This window comes from Xiphophorus maculatus, chromosome 10 (assembly GCF_002775205.1).
Source record: "Xiphophorus maculatus strain JP 163 A chromosome 10, X_maculatus-5.0-male, whole genome shotgun sequence".
Taxonomy (NCBI): Eukaryota; Metazoa; Chordata; class Actinopteri; order Cyprinodontiformes; family Poeciliidae; genus Xiphophorus; species Xiphophorus maculatus.
Genome location: NC_036452.1, coordinates 8,362,906 through 8,388,764, shown reverse-complemented (window position 1 = coordinate 8,388,764; position 25,859 = coordinate 8,362,906). Strand labels below are relative to the sequence as shown.

At 36.1% G+C, this 25,859-nt stretch overlaps 1 protein-coding gene across 1 annotated transcript; it reads left to right on the top strand.

Moving 5' to 3' along the window:
- Positions 1-832: 832 nt before the first annotated feature.
- polr3a (RNA polymerase III subunit A) lies at positions 833-24,266 on the top strand. Its single transcript, XM_023341327.1, has 30 exons — positions 833-1,020; positions 1,956-2,091; positions 2,630-2,767; positions 3,175-3,501; positions 3,624-3,863; positions 5,110-5,272; positions 5,644-5,780; positions 5,875-5,978; positions 6,064-6,205; positions 7,086-7,226; positions 8,119-8,188; positions 8,464-8,591; positions 8,668-8,806; positions 9,283-9,447; positions 10,172-10,344; positions 10,883-10,994; positions 12,479-12,597; positions 13,129-13,266; positions 13,552-13,722; positions 14,787-14,900; positions 16,744-16,830; positions 16,924-17,006; positions 17,917-18,087; positions 18,436-18,529; positions 18,684-18,776; positions 20,230-20,394; positions 21,030-21,194; positions 22,920-23,051; positions 23,315-23,447; positions 23,534-24,266. Exons 1-30 carry the CDS (start codon positions 977-979, stop codon positions 23,680-23,682), a joined length of 4,173 nt encoding a protein of 1,390 aa, XP_023197095.1. The 5' UTR covers positions 833-976; the 3' UTR covers positions 23,683-24,266.
- Positions 24,267-25,859: the final 1,593 nt, after the last annotated feature.

The following is a 25,859-nucleotide window of genomic DNA, read 5'->3' as shown; positions in this document are numbered from 1 at the left end:
CTTCTTGAGCTTTAAGTTTTTTTTTTTCTTTAACACATTTTGGAATTTTATGCAATATACCAGGATACAGCAGTGAAACATATTGAAGTGGTATTAATCATACTTAAATGCATTTTTTGGACTGCACAAAACACTGTACATGAGTATGGGATTCACGTTAAATAGAGAATTCCCATTTTCCCATGCTGGGAAAATGGGAATTCTCTATTTAAGGGGTATCTTGGAATGTTTCCTTACAGCAAGAAAACCCCCGGGTCAGATCCTTTCTGCATAAAGTCTGCATGCTCACCATGTGCATGTGTGGCGGTTTTAAGGTGCACTGGCTTGTTTACACAATCCAAGAACATAACTGTCAGGCAAAAACATCAAGGAAGAAAAACGACAATAAAATTCATAGCCGTTAGAGGGCAGCACAATCTCTATACTTGCCTCTCTGCGAGTTCTCTTTGGTGTGCTGTTGCGCGCGATGCTTTTACATGCTCCTCGTAAATTAGAATTTTTCAAATCGGAAAACGCCCAAACAAACACCCAAACAAAGCGAAATGAAATTCAGTTGCTAAATTTAAAGAGAAAATATTTATTGTTAAATTCCAAATTGTGACGCAAAATTATGAAAATATTTGAAAAAGTACTCGACATTAGCTCCCTTTTTAAGTCGCCATACATTGTTGTGTTAAGAATGGGGGGGAATAAGTGCTAGCCTATTATTATGCATGTTAAAATGATATTTAGATGTAGAAATATACTTTTTGACCGCACCAAAGTCCAGGGAGAACGTCAGCATTTCAAAAATACGTCTCAGGATAACGCACACACCTTGAACGTAGCACCAATGTGCCTCATGCTACCAACACATTGCTCGGCTTGTTGCTAGTTTGTTCACAGCATGTAAAGACAGCGTGGCAACGTGTCGGAATAAGGATAGATTAACAGTTTAATTACTTGTGCGAAAGGTTGTGTAGCAATAGCTATCAAAATGGTGAAGGAACAATTCAGAGAGACAGATGTGGCGAAGAAAATGTAAGTGAGACTGCTAGCCTGTTAGCTCAGTCTGATAGCCGCAGTTAGTTGAAGTGTTGCAGTTATTGCCAATATATTTAAAAGATTAAAGAACAAATTAGGCTTACTGTGTCTTGATTAACGTATCTGATAATTAGTAGTACTTACAATAATTTATTGCCATTGTATTTGGTGTTGACGAGGCAACTTTGAGTGTTTTTGCAGGCATATTGTAACGTATTTGTGCAACATGTACCTTTATATTCGCGTTTTATTTGTTAGTTTTATGATCTAATTTCTCGATAATACTGCTTTGAGTTTCCGTTATGAATGTTGCTCATCAAGAGCTGTTAATAATGCGTATGGATCGTTCTTTTTCAGTTGAATGAGGTGCAACAGTCAGCAATGAATTGTAATGACTAGAAATATATTTGAAATTATTGTGGATTTTCTGTAACCCACAGAGGGCTTATTTTGTAGTTACAGGCTCAAATATTGACAAACAACACCACTTGTATTGTTAAAGGTCTCTAAGCAAGTTGTAGAGAATTCACACACTGGTTGTTAGCTTCTGATATAATTCTGGGTGAATATTCACCCAGAATATGTTAGCCAATATTTAAAATGGTTGGTTCTTGGTGAGCTTTAATGTTGCTTACGGTCATTGTCCCAGTTTTATTGAAGTTTGAGCTGTCTTACCTGTTGAGCTCAGAATAAGTTGAATGACTTGGAGGTAGATGTTCATCTTCATCATGGTATCTAATATGTGCAAAATAACAAATCTGACCCTCAGCATAATGGTGACAGTTGGTCAAACGAAAGTGTCAGAAACATCTCTACAGCCCAGAATTAATATGACATTGATATTATTGAATGTAGCAACTACTGGTTTGAATAGTTCACACTGAAATGTGTATGTTTCAGCCTTTATCTGGACTCTTTGTGCTTTTTTACAGAAGCCACATCTGCTTTGGGATGAAATCTGCAGAACAGATGCGAAAGCAGGCCCACATCCAGGTGGTCAGTAAAAATCTGTACAGCCAAGATAACAAACGCACTCCTTTGCCTTATGGAGTGTTGGACCACCGAATGGTATGGACCACAATGCTGTCATTTGTTTTTTAATTAATCGTTTTAAGTTATGTCAAGAGGGATTTTGTGCAAGTATAAATCATAAGTTATTCCATTTATTAAATCCAGTTATGCTCACAAAAAAACTGCTTAGGTTAGCTGTCCACATGTATAAAGGTGCTTAAGCAGCCAACGTTTATGTACTTTATACAGCATATGCAGTCTGTAAAGGTTTGGAAATGTCTGGATAATTTGGGGAAAAGAAAGTAATAGGATAGAAAAATCCTTCTTTCCTTCCTCTTTGTGTCCTTGTACAGATCAACCAGTCCTTCTTTACTTTTGTCCTCCCTACTTCCTACACTCCTTACTTTCATACTAATAGTTTCCTTCAGAATATGCCTTAAGACTAAATACTTTCAACTCTATGTGCATACAAATGCAGAATGTTAAAGCTTAGAAAATGGAGGTGAAGTCAACAATGGAAGGATAACATTTTACAGGATTTTGCACATTAATATTGTTTGCTAATTTTTCATGAGATGCATAATGTTTCATGTAGGGAACCAGTGAGAAAGACAGACCATGTCTGACATGTGGGAAAAATCTGGCCGATTGTTTAGGACATTATGGCTACCTGGATTTGGAGCTGCCCTGCTTTCATGTTGGCTACTTCAAAGCAATTATTGGGATTTTGCAGGTAAGAAATCGTGATTTCCTTTTTATTTAAAAAGGAACATCTGATCATCAGCATGATCAGTGAAAGCTATTAATCCTGCCTGAAATATTGTTTAATTTCTCTGTATGTCCTGTAGATGTCACTAGAGTGAACACTCTAGAAGTCACTCTAGATCTAGAGTGACATCTAGAGTGGTACTCTAGATGTCACTAGAGTGTAACAAGATAATAAATGAAGTTCTAAATAAATTCTCTGATCTTAAAATCATTTTTCCTTCTCCTAAATGTATTCATACAACTTAAATGTTGTGTGTTTTTAAATGTTTAGACATTTGAATCTGTAATCCTGTCTTTCCTCATTGAGGCATTTTTGTGACTGATTCCAAGGGTAATTCAATGTTCAAATATAATTAAATGTTCTGTGTGCAGATGATTTGCAAGACATGTTCGAGTATAATGCTGACCAAAGAGGACAAACAGCAGTTCATGGATTACTTGAAACGGCCAAACTTGGCCTACCTGCAGAAAAGAGGCCTGAAGAAGAAGATCTCTGATAAATGCCGCAAAAGGACAATTTGCTTGAACTGTGGCGCTTTCAATGGATCTGTGAAAAAGTGTGGCTTGCTTAAGATCATCCATGAGAAGTATAAAACAACCAAAAAGGTGGTGGAGCCCTTCGTGTCTGATTTTCTGCAGTCCTTTGATATTGCCATTGAGCACAACAAACTAATGGAGCCTTTATTGCCAAGAGCACAGGTAAGGTTCAAAACTGTTCAAATAAACAGAAATACATAGATACATGTATACTAAAGAGTGTTAGCGGGTTTTTTTCCCTCCATTGGAGACTGGTTCACTTTGAATCGCATTCATTTTTACAGGAAAATTTGAACCCTCTGGTTGTTCTCAATCTGTTTCGGAGAATTCCTGCAGAAGACATCCCTCTACTGTTGATGAATCCAGAGGCGGGGAAACCTGCAGATCTCATTATCACCCGTCTGCTTGTGCCGCCTCTCTGCATCCGACCGTCAGTGGTCAGCGATCTGAAGTCGGGTACCAATGAGGACGATCTGACCATGAAGCTGACAGAGATAATCTTCCTAAATGATGTCATCAAAAAGGTTGGTATTAATCAGTGAAACTGTCATCAACTGAAATATAGTTCTTTGCAAATGTATCTGTACCTGTTCACGTTCTGTCACAGTCCTAATGAATCCAACAAACTTTGAAGTATTTTATTAGAAATTTATGCAGTAAACCAAAACATTTTATTTAATTGTTTTTCAAAAATAAAATACAAAATTGTGTACCAAAAATGAAAGGACAGGGGATGTGCTGTGGTGGCGCAGGGGTTGAGCACAACCCACATAAGGAGGCCTTAGTCCTCGACGCTGCTGTCGCAAGTTCGATTCCCGGCCTGACGACCTTTGCCGCATGTCTTCCCCCTCCTCTCATTACCCACTTTCCTGTTAATTAACTATCAAATAAAGGCCTCTAGAGCCAATAAAACCTTTTTTAAAAAAGTATCTTAAAAATGAAGGACATTAAAACAAAAATGTGTCTTTCTTCACTTATATGCCCTGGGGTCTCTGAAAGAAGAGTTCTAGAACTTTCTCATGTTAACATGACACAGAAATTCATCAGTTTATAAGATGTTATTCCTTCACAGGCCAGATGTCCTTGTTTTGCTACTTTTCTTTTTTGCCTGAGATGTTTTACGGCTGCTGTTATAAAGGTGCTATAGAATGTTATAGAATTTTGCCAGATAATATGCTCTAAATCCATGCCTGGTTCAATGTCTGGTTTACCCCTCCTCAAAGATTGCAGATTGTCAATTGCAACACTGGTATTTAACATTCTCTCATAATTTAAGGTTTGAACGGCGTTGAATGTTGAAATTTATGAATCCAATTAGCTAAAAGACACACTGCATATGTTAAACCTTCACTATAGAACAGAAATATGTTTGTCTTGTTTTTTAGCAGGCAGCTTTAGACCCTTGTGTGAACACTATAAATAATTAAATTATGAAGACTGAACTGAGATGGATCAGCTATTATGTCTGATGTTAATAGTTTTTTCAAAGCGTAGCATCATTGCGCTTGGAATAGAAATTACATTTCAGTCAACAGAAGTGTTTTTATCTACAGGGGTTCATTGATGAGACTTGGCTTTTACTCCTGCATAATTAAGTCACTAGTCTGCGTAATTTGTCAAATTATCTGTTCTGCAAGTTTTAACTGCCATTATCTTCTGTAGAGAGTCTCTGATTCCTTAATTTAAAAACATTACAGTTCTACAGATCGTCTTGCAATAAGTCTTATTTTTCCTTTGAACCGTCTACTTTATCATGCCCTTTGCCTTCAGCATCGAATGACTGGAGCAAAAACCCAGATGATAATGGAGGATTGGGACTTCCTGCAGCTACAGTGTGCCCTTTACATCAACAGTGAACTTTCTGGCATTCCCCTCAACATGGCACCTAAAAAGTGGACCAGAGGCTTTGTGCAAAGACTAAAGGGCAAACAAGGTACAGTTAATGGAGAAAGCATTCTCTCTTTTAGTCAAATTTCTCCCGCTCGTAACGTCTAATGTCAATCAAGTCTTTCAAAACAAAAGTTTGGCATTTTCTGTTAAATAAGCAAATAATCATCCATCCACCTTCATGTCTTTCCTTTTTCTTCCTGCCTTCTTTCATTCCTTCTTTCCTTTTTACTTTTTTGAGTGACAATATTGAGTCCGAATCATACTTACTGAGACATTTTGAGGACAAGCAGCAGTTCAATAACATATAAAGATTATCTCAAATCTTTGCACAATTAGTACTGTTTTGGCACTTTTATGGTATTACGCTTTTAAATAATTTATTTTAATTTGACTAATTTTACTTTAATGATTCAGGTCGATTCAGAGGAAACCTCTCAGGAAAAAGAGTGGACTTTTCTGGAAGAACTGTCATTTCCCCTGACCCAAACCTAAGGATTGATGAGGTTGCTGTCCCTGTTCACGTGGCTAAAATCCTGACATATCCAGAGAAGGTAAGGTGTTCTTTATAAGTTTAGGAAATTCATTACACAGCCTACATAAAGTCAGAGTGTAAATTGAAGTATCTGCCTTTGACTCTATCTCAAGGTTAACAAAGCCAATCTGGAACTAATGAGGAAACTTGTTCGTAACGGCCCAGAAGTTCACCCCGGAGCCAACTTTATCCAGACTCGTCACACACAGATAAAAAGGTAAGTTTAGTTGCTTTTTCCTCAGATTAAAAGCAGCATTTATAAAGCTTATTTCAGAGCAAACATCTTCATCTTTCTTCATTAGATTTCTGAAATACGGGAACCGTGAAAAGATAGCTCAGGAGCTGAGGATTGGTGACGTGGTGGAAAGACATCTGATTGATGGAGACATTGTCCTCTTCAATCGACAGCCTTCTCTGCACAAACTCAGTATTATGGCTCACATAGTAAGTTGGGTTTTTGACAAAAAATACTTTTAAGCTCTTCATAACTTTAGTTTAGTTGTCAAAAGGCACTTTATCTGACAAACTGGTATTTTTCATAAGGATTAGAATTGTTTTAGGACCAAATTTAACTGAGTGTTAGTCCAGTTCACTCTTCAACTGAATATTGATGGCAGTGCCATTTTAAAAGTTTTTTCTACCCAGCGAGGTCTAGATTGTGTTGATTTTTACTTTATGCAGCAGCAGCAGTCTCTCCTGAGCAAGCTTAGAAGTTTAGTGGGAAAGAACAATTCCAGGAGTTGAAAATGGATCTGTTGCAGTAGCATTACTGCAGCTTTGTCTGGGGAAGATACACTATATTTAGGACTGATTGTTACAAGGACCAGTCTAATGGAAACCATATTTGTGAGGGCTATTCATCATTTGTAAAGACTTTTTAAGTATTAAAAATGATTAACATGAAGGTCAGCTATTGACTGCCTACATTACGAAGTTAATCTGCTCCTGCATGTTACCTCTTTTGCAATTATGATGTGCAATTATAATGAACTATTATCTTTCATTTTTAATTTTGATCAGAAGTCACAGCTGAAACATTTTTTTTTGCATATATGAACAAAAGGCAGAAAAGAATGTAAGCAAATTAATGCTCAGGCACTTTACATCACCCACCACAATAATACTTTTCTATGATGCACTAATGAGGCATGAAGTCTCTACAAAGAGCTATGGCTGATTGGAGGAACATAGGTAATTATGGTTATTGTGTGAATTCCAGTGGTGTCTTTTGTCTCCTGTTGGTGATTTAATGTTGCAAAGTCAAAGAGTAGAATACTGATTTTATTTCTTTTGCTTATGAATCATTTCTTTTTCAACCTCGCAGGCTAAAGTCAAACCACACAGGACATTTCGGTTTAACGAGTGTGTGTGCACGCCGTACAATGCTGACTTTGATGGAGATGAAATGAATCTCCACCTGCCTCAGACTGAAGAAGCCAAAGCTGAAGCCCTGGTCCTGATGGGGGTTTGTGTCATCACATTATTCAAGTAGATTAGCACCCTACACAATTATTGCCACCCAAAGTAAAAATGTGTAAAAAAAAAACCCTAAAAAAAAACCCAACTTTTTTTTTCTTTTGTTTTTGTACTTTTTCAAAACATACTTACATATAATGTTTTTGATCTCATGCTAATTGATCAAAAATTCAAAGCCTCAGCATTTTTTATTTTTATGTTCTAAATTTTTAGGTCTTTTGAACTCTGCAGATGTTTGTCTCAATAAGATTTTGGACTACAATATTTATGGTGCCATGCATTCAGACTTGACTTCCCAATATTATTTTTGACCAGTTGTGACCAGTTTGACAGTTTTGACAGTGTTTTAACTGTTTTATGTTTCCACACCTAGTTTGAGATCTTAGTGAGATGCTAATGCTTAGAGCAGGGGGCGTAATGTGACAGTGGAAAATGAAAAGCTGGAGTAATAATGACAAATTCTATAGTCATTGTCATATTCAACAATAATATTAAACCCAATGTGTTCCTTATTTCATTCCTTCATTCACTCATGAATGAAGATGCTCTCATAACTGAAGCAAGATCTACTTTTATTCCTTTTTTTTTAAGTAATATTTTGTCATCTTAAAGTTGGCGCTTTTTACATCTATTTAATACCTCAATATTTCTTAAGTCTAATGTTTTTGTGATGAGCCATAACAGCATTTCTATGGTATAATAGAAATGCTCCATTTGGTTTTTGGAGGAAATTTGGTTATTTAGATTGTTGGGTTCCTTGAAAAATTTCCTTGCTAATAAATCACTTGAAATCCAGTAATTTAGTTGAAATCCAATAATGAGACGTTGCCTTCAGCAAGTTTTCTTGTAAGGAATTCACAGTTATTTGTCTTGTCTTGTAGACTAAAGCTAACCTTGTCACACCAAGAAATGGCGAACCTCTGATTGCTGCTATTCAAGACTTCCTGACAGGTGGGTGCAGAGAGGTGTTGTAGGCATGAACAGATGACAGTGGTTTGTTTGTTTTTTTCCTAATACAATGCTTCAAAATCTGTAACTTGGAATGAAAAAATAAAATTTTTCATCAACAAATGTTAGAAATTCTCACAGTTCGCCTAATGTTTAAAAATACATGTTTATGTTGTTTAAAGTGTCAATTTTTTGCTTGTCAAGGGAGCAGTAAAGCAGTTTTGAGAAGTAGCTATGTTTCACCGGTGCTAACTTTTCAACATATTTTATCTTCTAAGGTGCGTACCTGTTGACGCTGAAGGACACCTTTTTTGATAGATCGAAAGCCTGCCAGATCGTTGCATCAATACTGGTGGGAAAAGATGAAAAAATCAGGATCTCTCTCCCTCGCCCTGCTATAATAAAGGTAGTGCAACCACAGTGTCTCTTGTCACGCAACCCTGTTTCCTTAGACCGCTAATATGCTGTTGTGTTTCCGTCAGCCAATTGCTTTGTGGACAGGTAAACAGATTTTCAGTGTCATTTTGAAGCCAAGTAAAGATTGTCCTGTCAATGCAAACTTGCGGACCAAAGGCAAACAGTACTGCGGCAAAGGAGAGGATCTCTGTCACAACGACTCTTGTGAGTTTCACATTAAAAGTTTGAATGGTTTTTACTTTCTTTCTTAGATTATTACTTTTTATTCACAGAATGTGCCAGTACTTTAATTTTATGTGATCAGCAATCCCAAAGTAGCTTATAATAGGATCATGGGAGAAAAATGATACACAATGTTCATTATTTTTGCTTTGTTGTGGAATATAAAATCAATAGTAAAATACTTTCAAATTTGGATAAGTATAGTGAGAAATCACAAAAAGTTCGAATGACTTGTTTTTCTAACCAAAATATCTAATTTCACAAAATGCTCTTTCTTAAGGAAAAATAAATAAATTTTCACACTATTCATTGAGTGACTATCTCTCATATTTTATTGCTGAAACAGCATCAGCTGTCCAGAGGGAAACATCACACTGTTCTATTGACCTTGTTGGCGTTTCTCTTCTGGATCTAATGGCTTCATCTCTGTACCTGTATTTTTTGTCGCACACCTTCAGTTGTGGTGATTCACAACAGTGAGCTGATGTGTGGAAGCTTGGATAAGGGCACCCTGGGATCTGGCTCAAAGAACAACATTTTCTACATTTTGCTCAGAGACTGGGGACAGCTGGAGGCTGCCAACGCCATGTCCCGTCTGGCAAGACTCGCTCCGGTCTATCTCTGTAGGTGGTCCACAGTGTTTACCTAAAGTTTGGTCACTAAAACTTTGCAAATGTTCAGTGTACACCAAAACATACAACGTAAATATTCCTAAGAACAAACAAAAATCTCTAAATTACGGAAATTTTTCTCCAACAGGTAGGCTAGTTTTTTGGGAGCTTTCTTTAAAAAAGATTTTTTATAATGTTGATATTGAGATATTTTGTAATTTGAAACCTTTGAAGAGAAGGGTGTGTGGATTGAAACAATAGTTAAATATTTATCTAATTTTCTTTTATTTCCTAATTTGTAGCTTCCTAAACTGATCTTTAAAAAGAGAACCACAAACTGGAAAATGCTTCCCAAGTTATTGCTTTACACTTTTTCTTTTTAAACATGGTTTTAAACTTTTTTTTTTTTGGAGTGTGACTCCACAAGTAGGGTAAGCCACAAAGGGTCACTGTAAAATAGAGTGCTTTTAGTAAGCGTTTTTAATGACAAGCTGGGCAGAAGGTAAAGTGTGGTTGAAAATATATTAAGTAAGCTATTATGCATCCGTAACTCGCATTTAAATTTGCAAGATTTCCCCCAGAAAACCTGCTAAGCCCAGTGGTTGGGCGCTAGGGCAGTCATTCATCCAGCGGCCCGTCGTGATTTTGAGTTAAAAAATGTTTAAAGTTGACAAGAAATTTGAAAATATCACTTGAATGTGGTTTTGAATGTAGTTCTTTCTCATTCAATTTTCAGCCAACAGAGGCTTCTCTATAGGAATCGGTGATGTGACTCCTGGGACGGGTTTGTTGAAAGCCAAACAGGACCTGCTGGATGATGGCTACAGGAAGTGTGATGAATACATCGAAGCTCTGCAGACAGGGAAGCTGCAGCAGCAGCCCGGGTGCTCAGCAGAGGAGACCCTGGAGGTGGGCTTATTACACTCGGACTCCTCCTCACTAACATTTTGATGGTGACTCATTGGGAGTGTTACTGAATTTTCTGATTTCCAACAAAACAGGACTTTCAAACTAGCCTTAGCAGAAGTTTGAGTGATTATTATAAATGTTTAAAAAGTCTTTTTACAGCAGCGGTGATCACATGCTGATGTGACCCTACAGGAATCCTTTAACAATCTTTAAAAATAGAAGCCACTCATTAAGCAATTTTTTCAGTCTTATAATGGCCGCTTATTCATCAATGTTCCTAATAGAACTTACTCCACTAACAAAATGTAAAAGTTTTAACTTGCCTTTTTTACCTTAAAAACATATCAGTTTAATTCAAAGTCACGCAGAACAGCAATAAGCAAGGGCTTTACATCTTCGACATTAAATCAGTAAATTAATGTACATACTCGACACTGATACAAATAGCTGAAAATAGCTTAGCTTGTATGTATAGGATGAAAAAGATCCTGTCGTTTCGTGATGTTCACCAACATGTTTTGTTTTGCTTTTTTGACAGGCTCTCATCTTGAGAGAGCTTTCTGTGATCAGAGACCGAGCTGGCAGTGCCTGTCTGAGGGAGCTTGATAAGAGTAACAGCCCCCTCATTATGGCTCTCTGTGGTTCCAAAGGTAAGCCTGCCTGAAAACTATTCTAGGATTACCCTTCCGTTCTTAATTGGTAGTTATCACAGAAAAGAAACACAAAAAGGGTGAGCTTGATCAGTATGTCTTTCTAAGATTTCTAGGTAAAAAAATAGCAAAAGGAAGGTAGAGAGGCTAAGATATAAGAAGAACAAAAACTTTCAGGTGCTTTAAAGAAAGGCATTTTCTATAGATACAACATTGAATAGCAGATAAAACCAGCTGATAGTCATACAATATGCTGAATGCAACTGTGTATTCACGTTTTGTCTCTTTTTTTAAGCCATAATTTAGTTGTGATACATACAGCTTTGGAAAAAAATGAAGACACCACTTAAAATTATCTGTTTTTCTGATGTTACTTTTTGTAGGTATATGTTTGAGTAAAATGAACATTGTTCTTTTGCTCTATGAACTGTTGACAACATGTCTCCGAAATTCCAAGCAAAATTTAGTATTTATTTACAGAAACTGAGAAATGTTACTGTCTAATGCCCTGTTGTGAATTTTAAAATGTTACATAGGATCTAAGCTCTATAGAGATTCTAAGATGGTGCTCCTATACGATCCTCTGATGACTATATCTGTTTAGAAGAACAGTTCTGTTATCAAAGAACGAGGGACTACATTAAGTAACTCAACGTTTTGTGAGCACATTCCAGATACAAAACTTCTTCTGCCAGAATTACTAAGAGGTTATTCGGGAGTCCTTGTCCTTACTTTGAAGGACTTGCAGCAATTATGGGTTAGTATTAATAGCACCCTTTGCCTTATTCCTGCCTTTCTTTCCGATGACTGTCTCTTCATCCCATCCTATCGAATTTAATTTTATAAGGTTGAACTGTAGGAATAGTTTTTGTTGCTGATTGAGTTAGCTGGAAAAAGATGTGCAGCATAAGCTTTGGTAGTCCAGCAAGCGTTTAGACAACATCAGGAAATTGTTTCTAAGTGATTACATCCGAAATTCAGATAAGTGACACCCTGACCTCAGTGCAGCTTCTCTGTGACAGCTCAGTACAATTAGATAGAGTGATCTTGCTCATTTTTTTTCAGAGGAGCCTTGATGCTTTAACACCATGAAAGAAGTGCTTACATTTTTACACACCAAAAGAAAAAATTCTTCCAGACAATGTCTAATTACAGTTGCAGTTTCTTACAATTATAGGTCTAAAATATCAGCGATATAAATGAAATATGTTTTCTTTCATCTTTTTACTATGTATCTGGAACTTTATTTCTTTGTAAACGTTTCTGTCTGGAGACAAAATCCACATCAATGTTTATGACCATTCTTTTATTTATATTGTGGCTTTCTTTTCTTGTTGTTTTAGGACTTGACAGTCACTGTAGTAAAAGTTAGCTACAATGGATAGTAAATGTGAAACTTCTAGAACTGCTATTTCCTGCATTTAATATGTTTTGGCCTGCATGCTCCGTTTACTGTCTGATCCTTTTGTTTTGCTTGCATTCAGGATCCTTCATTAATATCTCCCAGATGATTGCCTGTGTGGGTCAGCAGGCTATAAGTGGCTCTCGAGTCCCGGATGGTTTTGAAAACCGCTCCTTGCCTCACTTTGAAAAACACTCAAAAGTAAGCTCTTTCATTTTTCTGTCTCTATTCATTTGTTGTTTATTCACCACTGTTAATACTGAGGTTGCAAACAACCCAGTAAGCAGAAGATTCATGTGATGTTCAACCTTTATTCCTAACATATTTTAATTATAAATCCCTTCCACATAACAAAAAAGAAATTAAACATCCCAGTGGTCATATAGATAAGTAAAATTGATAAAACAAAGAAAGAAAGTAACTAAATGCATCAGAAATATTATCCAAAGCATCACCAATGTAGTGTTAGACATGTGGGTAACAATTTTGTAAAAATTATTATTGTCTTGTTACTATGATGCTTATAAACTACACTAACTTATTTTCAGTAGTCCTTGTCATACTGACTTGCCCCACATTCTATTGGTTTGTCCCCATTCATGTGTTGAAAGTGATTATAGATTGAACCGCAGGAGAAAACTGGATAAAATCTAGATAAGTGCAATGCTTTCAAGGACATTTTTAGAACATTTGAAAGCTTGCTTAATGATTCGATAATAATTTCACCTCCAGCTGCCTGCTGCCAAGGGTTTTGTGGCCGACAGCTTCTATTCTGGTCTGACGCCCACTGAGTTCTTCTTTCACACCATGGCCGGTCGAGAGGGTCTGGTGGATACTGCTGTCAAAACGGCAGAGACTGGATACATGCAGGTAATGCTGATGGAGCCATATGGTAACTGAGAACCGAATTATACTGGGAATTGAGTAAACCTGTATGTCTGCAGAACATGGATCAGCTTGTCCTCAAACTGCAACTTCAATGCAAACAAACCGTAAAGTGGCCAACAATTGCTGTTATATATTGACTGTCAGTCAATTGAGTGATTATTTTTACTCATGGACCATTTTTCATGATTAAAAATTAGCAGTAGCTCTAATGATATGCTAACCTGGACGATGCTTATTGGTAACTTTGATGGACGTTTGGTTTGACAGAGGCGTCTGGTGAAGTCTCTTGAGGATTTGTGCTCTCAGTATGACCTGACGGTGCGCAGCTCCACAGGTGACATCATCCAATTCATTTATGGGGGCGATGGCCTGGATCCGGCTGCAATGGAAGGAAAGGATGAGCCGCTGGAGTTTAAGAGAGTTCTGGACAATATTAGGGTGAGCTAAGACCAGAGTAAACAGATTGCTAGCGATACGTTCTTTTCTTTTTGTTCTCCTTGTCTTACCTGTCACACATCTTGGGGTAGACCACCAAAATACACTAAAAGTATTTGTTTAGCTTAAGGCCCTTCCTAGATTCCAGTTGTTTCTGCTGCTACACAGTAATTTAGTAATTATTATTCTTAGTTTAATAAACAAACCCACTGTTAAGATAATTAGAAAAACTAAATCTATTTTCCAGGCAGTGGTTTGATCCAAAAGATAAATTGGGTAATCTAAGCTAAAGTGAGATTCAGTTTGATCTGGTTCAAACCTCTACCACTTTAGCTGCTTAAGGAAGGCTGTCCTCGTAATTTACTGTATAATTGTTATGATCAAACTACCTTCTGTATTGAATCTTTATCTTTCATTCAGCACAAATTTTCTGAATGAGTGCATTTATGAATATATTGGTCAAATGGTCAAAGTTTCAACACCCACCTTAGGGGATTTGGAGGATTTTCTTATTTGAGGATTGTGGTATATCATTTTCCCCCTCTTCCTCGACCTGAATTATTATAATGGCACTGGAAGCATTAATAATATAAGATTAAGTCATAATTAATAATATGGATTATAGAACAGTAGAATTTACTTCCAGTTTTGATGCAATTGATCATTTGGCTTGTAACAAGGAAAACATGTCCCACAAATTCCAGATTTTCTTGAGCAGCAAAATGATAAAAGATATTTGACTTGGAAATAGGCTCTCGTTTTTAACATTTGACCAATCAACATAATGGATGGGCTCATTTCAAAAGGCAGATCCACTTTCCATTTAAAATGCCTTGATAGCAACATTCTTAACTCGGAATGCAGGTAGCTGTATTGAGACCATAATAATAACTGTAAAGTTATTCAGAAATGTTTAAAAAATGATAGTCATTTAGACTGTTAAACACTAATGTAATGCAGTAAATGATGGAGCGTGCATGTGAACCATTCATCCGGAGAGTTACTGTCTCTCTGCCAGTGACTACTGATTGTGCGAATGATTGCTTCTGATTCTTTGTTCTCTCCAGGCGGTCTACACTTGCCCAAATGAGCCTGCCCTCAGTCAGAATGAGCTCGTCCTCACTGCTGACAGCATCATGAAAAAGGCGGACTTTTTGTGCTGCAGAGACAGCTTCTTGGAGGTAAGAATTGGCCAAGCGTATCACGGTTGTAAATCTGTTTTTTATTTTATCTGCCTAAGAAAAGACATGCTTTAGCATTTTATACAATTAATTGTTGACCAGTTTACAAATTTTAAAGCTGTTTGTTTATTTCACCAACAAATGTGCTAACTATTGTAGCTTTCAGACAGTTTTTGTTCTGTAAAATGATGGTGCTGTTGCCCTTCTATTTGTGCAATGACCTCTTTCAAAATTATGAACAATTTTACATTTTTAATAACAAGTGGAACCGTTATGGAGCACATTCTTTATTTTACATGTCAGCTGACTGACATTTTATGGCTTATTGATTGAGTTCACATGTAGACTGAATGAAGAATTTTGTTCTTTTACATATAAAACCAACATTTTCAGGTGTTCAAACAATCACTAGATTGAAAAACTCCTGCCTTGACTCCACAGGTCTGCAGTGTGAAAGAACTTGAGTTTTTTTACTCAGATAACTCTATTGTACCTGAAGTATACTTTTTCCACCAGAAGCAGATTGACTTTTCTTCTACAAACTGCAGTGTTATAGCCTAACAAGCCAAGAAAACCTGAAAAGAGTTTATGTAATTTGTCTAGGCTAAAGTTAGAGTTTACTTTCCAGAGCTAAAGATCAGTAAGCTACTTTGACGCTCGCTGTAACACCTAGCATTCATGAGTAAGAAATGTCATGAAGCCCAATGAAAATACCAAAAATATTTGCTATTCTGTTTTCTAATATATAATTAGAAAGAGTTTCAACATTTTTATTTCAAGGAAAACAGGGACTGGATCTGTTCGCTCCACCAAACAGAGAGGCGGTTTTCTATAGTTTCATTGACTTTTATAGTTTTGTGACTCTTTCAGCCTCCCTGTTCTTTCATCACTGTTGTTTTTGATCTTACTGTTTTTGATCTCCTGTTTTTATGCCTTTTTGGGATTTTTCTAATTATTTAGAACTCTGCCTATGTTATCTATCATCTAAAACTGGGATAAAAAAATAACTTGCAGGGTGTTTTTTTCCCCTGTTAAATCTCTTAATGGACCTGTGACTCGAGTTACATTTACATTTTGATTTCAGTTAACTACTATGACCTTGTTGTTTTTTGTGGAGGCAAAAGATGTTTTGAAATTGGTTTGACCTTGCTGTTGATGTTCTGTATTGTAACCAAGTTGTTTTATTGGGCATAGTTAGTTTGCTTGTGCTACACTTTTATTTGGAAATGTAAAAATGAGTTCGATATATCCGGTGTATTAAGCATCTACCGTATACTTGCTTATTTGTATGTACCGCTTGAACTTCTCAACATTGTTTTAGATACAACCACAAATTTCAATGTATTTTCTGGGGTTAAATATAATTGAAAACAACATAGTGGTTAGTTGTAAAGTAGAAATACAAAGAAGTATTGACTTGCCTGTTAAACACTTTGCCGGTTGTAATATCAAACTTTCACCCCTATTGTGAAGGAATTAACAGAGACTGGTGCAGAGAAGTACCTGGAGGTACTGTGACCATGCATGTTGGATTGTTGTACTAAATCCAGAATGGTGTGCCAGCAAGATTTGTGTCTTGAATATATCAAATAACAATGTGACTATTAAAATTACTCTGATCTTTGTCATTTAGACTGACTCAAATATCTGAATGCTGTCTTCATTGCTTAGATTTTTCAGTGAGGTTTTGTAATCTGTTCAATTCATTTCTAACAGGTTTACTGCAGTGTCTAACTTTTGCATGACAACGAAACATATTGCATATCACACAAACAGGCAGTCATCTCAGTCAAAAGAATGTTCATAAATGGCCTTTTGATTTTGTGTCATTCTTTTCTTTCAGGAAATAAAGAAATTTATAAAGACCATGTCAGAGAGAATCAAGAAGACCAGGGACAAGTATGGCATCAATGATAACGGAACTACTGAGGTATTGACAATTTTAGAAAATTTAGTGTGCTCATGGCTGCATTAGATCTAATCTTTCTTATAAATATGTCTTTAAACTATTTATTCCCTCCAGCCAAAGGTTCTTTATCAGTTGGACCGAATTACTCCAACCCAACTAGAGAAGTTTTTAGGAACCTGCAGAGACAAGTATATGAGGTACAAAAACTCATGGTGGTTTAATTTTATTGAGTCCCTATTCTAAATGCTTTGTGATATATCTGGCATTTGATGAGCGATGCCATTTTGTACTAGAATAGTTACATTCAGCAATACAGAAGCCAATGCAACATCTGTCAACATCATTTGGAAAACTGTGTTTAAGTGTTGGCGTCTTTAATATCTAAATGTTTGGTTTTGAATGATCTTTCTTGCCTATTTTTCAGCAATGTTTGATTCTTCCTTCCAAAAGTATTCATACCTCTTAAACTATTTAAACAGTTTGTCATGTTGTAAGCAAAATTACAAAATGATGCACCTCTAAAGCTGTTCTAGTTGTTCTCATTGACCACTTCCAGTTCCACAATTGGCCAACCTAATCTCATTGCTGTAAGAACGTCAGTAAAACGTGACTCTCTCATGTGACGACATGTGGGATTTTACAAGACATAACTGTTATCAATTAAGTTGTAAACATATCTTCCATTTGAGAAAAGGACAAATGTTTGTGCCAGTAAGTATTTGCTGTAGTTCCTAAATAAATAAATAAGAGAGAGACATTTTGCATTTACGCGATGTGTGATTTCTTCCTCTGCAGAGATTTTTTTTTTGTGTGTGTAAAAATAGCTTATTTGGAATTGGCAATTTGGTTTTTGGATCCAGAAGCTATAATGAAACTGAATTGGGGCTGAAATTACCTGCATTTTTATTAATGTTAATATTGCAGTAATGTGGTATGGATACTTTTGCAAGTACTATACAGTAGAATACCAATTTCATAGAGGTAAATAACAACTTCTTTCCTTCTCTCGTGATCCTTATTAATCTTACGTTGTAACATAGAATTTTATGCTTCCAATTTTGCTTTCTTTGCTGAGAGACTGATTACTACGTTTATTTCTTGGTAAAGAGCTCAAATGGAGCCAGGTTCAGCAGTTGGAGCTCTCTGTGCCCAGAGCATTGGAGAGCCAGGCACTCAGATGACACTGAAAACCTTTCACTTTGCTGGTGTGGCGTCAATGAATATCACTCTGGGAGTGCCTCGCATCAAAGAAATTATTAATGCTTCCAAGAATATAAGGTAAGTAATTACAGAGAAAATTCAATATCGTCCGTGTCGTTTTAGCGGAGAAAGTGTTTTTCAAAGGTGGCGCTTTTCTTTGAAATGGTGCATCTTTGGAAATGGGCTGTAATTTATGGCTGCCAGATTGAGCAAGAGTTTAGCTATAACTACAATTTAAGTGGCTGGAGGTGTGTGTTTTAAAGAGTCATCCTAACCTGTTGAAAAGTTTCTCAAGTCTACAGCTTTAGCACCTGATTCAGAGTATTAGGTAAAATGAGCTATTCAATGTTCTTCTGTATCACAGTAATAAACAGGCCCCTAATTTGTTTTGAATAAGCAACTGAGAGTTCTCCTCTCACCATGCAGCACCCCTATTATCACGGCTCACTTGGATGTGGAAGACGACGCAGACTTTGCCCGGCTGGTGAAGGGGAGAATTGAGAAAACGCTTCTGGGCGAGGTAATCTTTCTTAATCTTCTAAAGGGGAGCTATTGTGCTGTCGAAATTGACCAATGGATCACCAGTGAACACAAAAGTGTCACAGTGTGAAACATGAACAATTTCAAGTGCCGAACTGAATCAAATCCACATTTTTTTTTGTACTCCTCGACAGATTTCAGAGTACATTGAAGAGGTTTTCCTCCCAGATGACTGCTTCATCCTGGTGAAGCTGTCTCTAGAGAGAATAAGACTGCTGCGGTTGGAGGTACAGCTCGTTTCTCCTTTTTCTATCCCACTGCATTTGTGAAACGAATCTCATCTTCCGCAGCAGTGCTCAATAATTCATATTTCCCTTTCAGTTACAATGAGTACTGCTGTGCATAAGTATTTGCATGCTAACGGGTTCTTCATTTTCTTTTTTGTCACATTGTAATGTTTGAGATGTTCTAAGAAATGTTATCAAAAGCAGTGAAAAACGGTGTTAATTGATTAGAATTAACTTATATTAGAATACGTTTTATATTTTACTTGTTAAAATAAGACCAGAATGTCTATAGAAGAACAGTTATAGTAGAAGATGTAAAAAATAAATATTACATAGAAGAAAATGTTGAATAAAGTTTAAATAGATGATGTTTGTGTCCAGAGATCTAAGGCTTAGGAATATAGTTCCAGTCTATGGGCACTGGTGACTACAGCTTAGAAAGCTCTGAAAATCAAAACTGGTATCTTCAACTGGGCTCAGAAATTCAGACGGAGCCGGTGTAACTGGAAAAACATGTGTCCTGTATCATTGTTGGGAGAAAATGGAAATAAGTCTGTACAGAATCTGGTAAATGACAATATTTGGATTTAGATGAACTTTTCACATTTGAATGAAAATAAGACTGAAAAATTATTGGGTTTGGAAAATCAAACTTTTAAAAAGCAGCAGTTCTGTTTTTCTTGTAACTGCACTGCTATCAGTAATCTAGGAGCACACATTTTTTTAGACTGGTTTTAAATTAACTGCAGAGGTCAATGCGATAGTTCAGTCTGTCATTTAGGATTAATTAGCAAAATTAACCAAGCATCACGTTTAAAGGCTGATTATTAGCTTTAGACTGGACTACTGCATCTTTCTATCCTCTGTGCTGGACACACACCATCGCTGCTGCACATCTGCTAACAAGAAACAGGCTAACTGAGCACATTACCCACAAGTTGTGCATTCTGCACTGGTTGCCTGTATGTTTTTAGGATTTACTTTAATTTTGGTTTTTAAATGTTTTATTGGTCAGGCACCTTCTTTTCTAATAGAACCTTTATAAGCTATTCTTTTAAGTTAAAGAAAAAGACAATTAAAGAATGACCCACACTCATATTGTCATTTTTCCTGTCCTGGTGTGGTTATGAGTTAATATCAATTATCTTTTTTTCCTCTTGTAATTTTAATAAATATGTTCAATAATAAAAACATGGCATTGATCTGTTGAAAATATTAAGAGATATTGTACTTTAACAAGTGGCATTGTAAATAAAGTTCTTTACAGATGATAATATATTTTTAGTAACTTCAAGTAGACAAACTCTTCACTGTTCAGTTTGTTCATCTGTGAAATCTTTTTGTTTCACAACTCTGTCTTAACATGTTTCATGCTTATTGCTCTGAGAAAACTTCAGGCTTCTGTCATGCCTGATTGCCTGTAGCTCATTTAGCAGAGATGTTTTTCCACCAGGTGAATGCAGAAACGGTGCGGTACTCGATATGCATGTCGAAGCTGCGAGTGAAGCCCAGCGACATCGCCGTGCACGGTGAGGCGGTGGTCTGCGTGTCGCCACGGGAGAACAACAAAAGCTCCATGTACTATGTTCTGCAGTCATTAAAAGAAGAACTTCCAAAGGTAAAAATAGCTGAATATGAATAAACAAAACTTAATTTTTTAGGTTCTTTAATATTCACCTTTCTATAAGGCCAGCCTTTCTGGTGAAGCTCCTGAGGAAACTGGGACTGTGTCCTGTCTGTGTATGTTTTTTTATTTACTTCTAGATAGTTTTGAAAAGCCTTTTAAGTAACAAGAGTCGATGTTTCTTGTAAAGCTTTTTTCCTACCATAGTTTTTCCTTCCATCAAACTTTCCATTAATATTCCTATATACTATGTGAACCTTTTTACTGTGTGTGTTTTGAATCTATGAGTTTACATAGATCAAAAACATGTAGATCAATTTTGTGTTTTATTAATGCATCATTGTGGCCTACAGCTAATAAAACATAATTTTCAAATTATATTCATTTAAAAATTTCTAATTGTATTTATAATATTCAAATTAGAAATTTTGAATACTACATTAGGCAAATAAAAAAGATTTTTTTTAAAATACCAAAATATCCATCTACTGAAAACAACTTTAGTGTTTCACATCTGAGATTCTCTAGTAGTGGAAGGAAATAAAGCGTTATAGTTAACTTTGATTAAGGTAAAATTGAAGTCATTAGTTACAAATAAATCCAAGTCTCGCTTCGTGTTCCCCTTTAAGGTGGTGGTTCAGGGGATACCTGAAGTTGCCCGAGCCGTCATTCATATCGATGAACAAAGCGGAAAGAACAAATACAAACTCCTGGTTGAAGGCGACAACATGAGAGCTGTCATGGCAACGCATGGTGTCAACGGGAGCCGGACCACCTCAAACAACACATATGAGGTACGTGTGAAGAGGGGATTCATGTTGAAATTGTTTCAGCAGTCATTCTGCATATATTACACAGTTTAAATGGCAGAAAATTACTGATTAGAACTGTGATTAATTAAATGATTGTTTTCTCTTTTTGTATCAGTACAGATTTTTGTGCTCTATTATGCAGCTTTGAAATTGTTCTGATTGATGATTATAGTCTCATTTACAGCTTTTGAAAAGCAGCCTTTTACACAGAGAAAAAGCTGTACTAAATGAATCTTATACTCTGTTTGACCTGGTTAAAAATGCTGTAATGAAAAACTTAGAGCCTTAAAGCCTAAATGTTTCTAACATTTAGTCAATCATACAACATTTCAATATTAAGCCAGTTATAAACTCACTCTGAATAATACTGATGGTCTTATGCTATATTTTTCACTTTTACTGGCTTCTGCAACTTTTCCCTGTCTTGCATTCACATCAACTTATTTGGAAAAACTTCCCTTCACTTAAAAATAACTCTCCAAGCAACAATTCTTTGTAAAAGTTGGATGTGATGCGAGTATTGAAAATCTTTAGCAATTTGTGTGATATTGAATGATAAAGCTTCATGTGTTTTTAGATGAATTGTTGTTGGTTTATTGCCCGTTTCTAAAACTAATTAACACACAGCAGAGGAGGCAGGTCTGCAGTGATTTCTCTAGGGGCAAAATGCTAAAAAAGACTGAAACAAGTAGGCGGAAAGGTCTACTGAATATATTTGATGCATGTTACTGATATGAATCCTGAATATTCTGTCATACTGAAACACTTGTTGTTTTTACAGTGATATTTATGAAATTAGAGTCTTGCAAATATTTTTTTAAATATTAAAAAAGGACTACATTATTAAGCCTAGCATTAAGAAAAAAAAGAAATTCATAAAAATAATAATAAAACCATTTATATTAAAATTTAATATAAATGGAAAAGGAAGCTGGAGTACCCAGAGAGAACCCATGTATGCACAGGAACATGCAAGCCTCATTTAGAAGCCTGGACATTTTTGCTGCAAATCAGCAGTGCTACCAACTGCACTACCATGCAAATGTACATGTCTGCATTCATTGACAACAGTATTTTTGCTGAGTAGCTGCAGGATCTAATAAATAAATAATAATTTACCTACTCATTTATTAGGTCTCTAAATGATCTCACATTAAAGATAATGGCCCACTATTCTATTTCAGCTTGTTTTGATTCTGCCATATTTTTAATTTTCAAATTTTCTTCAGTTTCTGTTGTGATATCATTCTCCAATTATAATAAAAACTGGTTTTATTTTATATTTAACCAATTTGATGGAATTTCCATCTGCCTTTTTAAGGCCAGTCCACTTTCTATTTATGCTCCCTGCTGCCTGACATCAAAAGGCTTGTCCATGATCTGAGCTTTCTGTTTGTGATTTAAAGACAATAATAGTCCACAGGGAGCAGAAAAAAACATCAACAAAAAAAAAACAAGCAATGCTTACTGCTGCGCTCAGTATTAAATCGTGTCTGTGCAGTTTGGTGGCCAATTATCTAGTTATAGTTTTCAGAAGGCTCCTGATTAGTTTCTGTTTCATCTAAATGCAACCTCTGCTGAGTGTTTACCTTTGAGCAGCCAGATATTTTTGGTGGGTTGGTGTTGGTGGTTTCTAAGATACAGAGAACAGGATTTATTTTAAAATAAACTAAATGATAAATGATTGTGTTTTGATGTTTCATCTAGGTTGAAAGGACTTTGGGTATTGAGGCTGCAAGATCCACCATCATTAATGAGATTCAGTACACCATGGTGAACCACGGCATGAGCATTGATCGCCGTCACGTCATGCTTCTGGCAGATCTCATGTCCTACAAGGTACTTAGAAAACATGGCGCCTGACATTATGTGCTCTCTGAAGGTATTAGGTTGCCCAGGATTTTATGTTGGGGTATCAGATTAAAGGGGGTTGAATATAAACACACTCCACACTTTTCAGATCTTTGTTTTCTATTCCATCCACTTCACTGTAGTGCTTGTGTCCATCTATTACATAAAATCCTAGGTTTCTGGTTATAGTTGATGTCCTATTAAGTGTTTCACTTAACATATTTCCCTTTCTGTATGATGTTGTATGAAAGGGGGAGATCCTAGGAATCACCAGGTTTGGACTAGCCAAAATGAAGGAGAGTGTCCTCATGCTGGCTTCGTTTGAGAAAACAGCCGACCACCTCTTTGACGCCGCCTACTTCGGACAAAAAGACTCTGTCTGCGGTAAACTTTTGTGTTTATAACAGGTAATTTGACCTATTTTGTGTGATTTATCCAGTTATTAAAAGATTCCCATGTTCTCATTGCAGGTGTGTCTGAGTGCATCATTATGGGAATTCCAATGAATATCGGAACGGGATTGTTTAAACTCCTGCACAAGGCTGACAAGAATCCCACTCCCGTCACCAGGCCGCTCCTCTTTGATAACGCAGACTTTCATATACCTCTGTTCACGTAGCAACAACAAAAGAAACAGCATGAAAGTTTGAAGCTTAGGTATTCAGACCTTCTCCAGAGAGACCGTATGAATGCCTTACTACAAGTGCCTGCTGTGAGTTCGATTCCTTTTTTTTAAGCATCTGACAAAGAATAATATTGTCTTTTTTTAGGCATCAGGTTGCTGCCTGATGTCATGACTGTAAGACTGCTGCTTTTCAAACTTGCCAGCAAGTGATAAATGGTAATATTTTTTATTTTTGTTTTTGATCTACAAAACAAATAGAAAAGCAGTTTTTCCCTTTTTCTGCTAAATGATGTTTCTTCTATTATATAACCTATTGTTCTCAGAGTGTGGAGACAAACCTCTGAATTATTGATGGTAGAAATGCATTGGAAAGACGGTGTCGCAGTTTGAGTTGTTACCTCTCTAATCATGAAGAAACAAAGAATTGTTTTTGAGTTCAGTTTTCTCTGTTTAAATTCTTAAATCTCACTGCAGCTTTTATTTGACTGTTTATTTAGTCTCAAGCTACTAAAAAGTATGTGTATGTATGGAGAAACGTTGAACAATAGTCATAATAAATATAAGATTCTAAAATTAAAGATGAAAAAATTGTTTTCCCTTTATTGTGGGTGCAAACTGTTTCATAATTAAATATTTGTTTTAGCAATGTGGCCAAACTAATCAGATCGGATCATTATTTATGTGGAGCAGCAAGTCACAATAAAAACAAAACAAACATTTAACCCTCCTGTTATGGTCGTTTCTGAGGTACAGCAATAATGTTCTCGGGTCAATTTGACCTGTGGAGTGTTTAATCATGCAATAGTGTCAGAAACCAAAAAGTTCCTCCAAAACATTTTTGTATCTGATTATTAACTCCAATACTAACCATTTCAATCAATATTTGTGCAATGATGTTTTTTTTATTTCTCACAAATAAAGAATCATTGACGACAACCTACTCATTTACTCATTTGGACATAAAAAATGGAATTTACATTTTTTATGTCCACTGAAAAGAACCTAGACACAAAAACCAATCATTTCCTTGAAATTGATCTTTTGTAAATATAATTTTTTTTTATATTGCATTTTGATATCTTTTTCAATGGGTGATCTTTATAATTGAACTTGAGACACGTATAATAATAATAATTTTTACTTTATTCATCCCAGCAAGGAAATTATTTTGCAGTTACAGCACATGACAGGAGCTGCGTCTGCAGGCAGCCAGCTGAGCCGGCGCCATTTTTGGCGTATACTGTTCTGGGTCAAATTGACCCGCTGATTAAAATCAAGACAAATGAGTCATGCAGAGAATTTTTATGTTTTTCTTCACTTCTACTGAGTTTCCACTCAGTGTGGTGCAGTTTGCCCACGGGAACAGAAAATGTTCCCATCAAAAGTTGTATGAAAACCTGCTTTCTGGCAGTTTCCTAGTGAAGTAAAGAGGATAGTGAGAAAGTGGGTTAATGTGCGTGCACATGTATGTGTTTGTGTGTGGCGAAATATGGTTCATAGCTGCAAGGAAACATACAGAATTGGACATTTTTTTAACCTTTTTTACCCTTCAACTTGACTTGTCAAATTGACCCGAACAATATCTATGTAAAAGGTAGACACAGGGAGGTTTGCAAATGTGTAAAATTAATAAATTTTCAATTTATATGTAGAGTGCACCTATTAAGACAAATAGAAAAAGTTTCATGCAAAAAAAATGCTTCAAAGTATTTTTTAAAAATCTTTAAAACGGGTCAATTTGACCCACAACATAACAGGAGGGTTAACTTGAGGACATGGCCTGAAATTCCTTTGTGCCAACCAATTGGGGTTAAAAAGGCAAAACATGTAAATTGAAAACATATAAGTTGCTGATTGGACTGAGAGGTGAACAATAAATCATAATGACTGAATCAATCACTCTAAGAAACAACACACCTTTGCAACTCATAAATTGGCTGTATGAAAAACTAACCAGAGATTGCACAGGCACTAACTTTCCAATACAAATTCATCATTATGTTAACTTTAGTAACATTAATTTTTGGTAAATCAGAACCTCAATTTCTGCCAATCGTAACAGTATCTGAGTGTGCTGACTTCAGCTTCTAAGCAACACATTAGCAAAATTAATGTGAGGTAGTGACGCATCTTTTATTTAAAATGTTGTATAGCGCCAACTCAATTTACAT

What these genes read in the sequence shown, in the direction of transcription:
- polr3a (XM_023341327.1), top strand. Translation starts at nt 977, where the DNA reads ATGGTGAAGGAACAATTCAGAGAGACAGATGTGGCGAAGAAAAT. An exon ending in AAGACTAAAGGGCAAACAAG is followed by an intron (nt 5,273 to 5,643) that starts GTACAGTTAATG and finishes TTAATGATTCAG; the next exon opens with GTCGATTCAGAGGAAACCTC. An exon ending in TAAGACTGCTGCGGTTGGAG is followed by an intron (nt 18,777 to 20,229) that starts GTACAGCTCGTT and finishes TTTTTCCACCAG; the next exon opens with GTGAATGCAGAAACGGTGCG.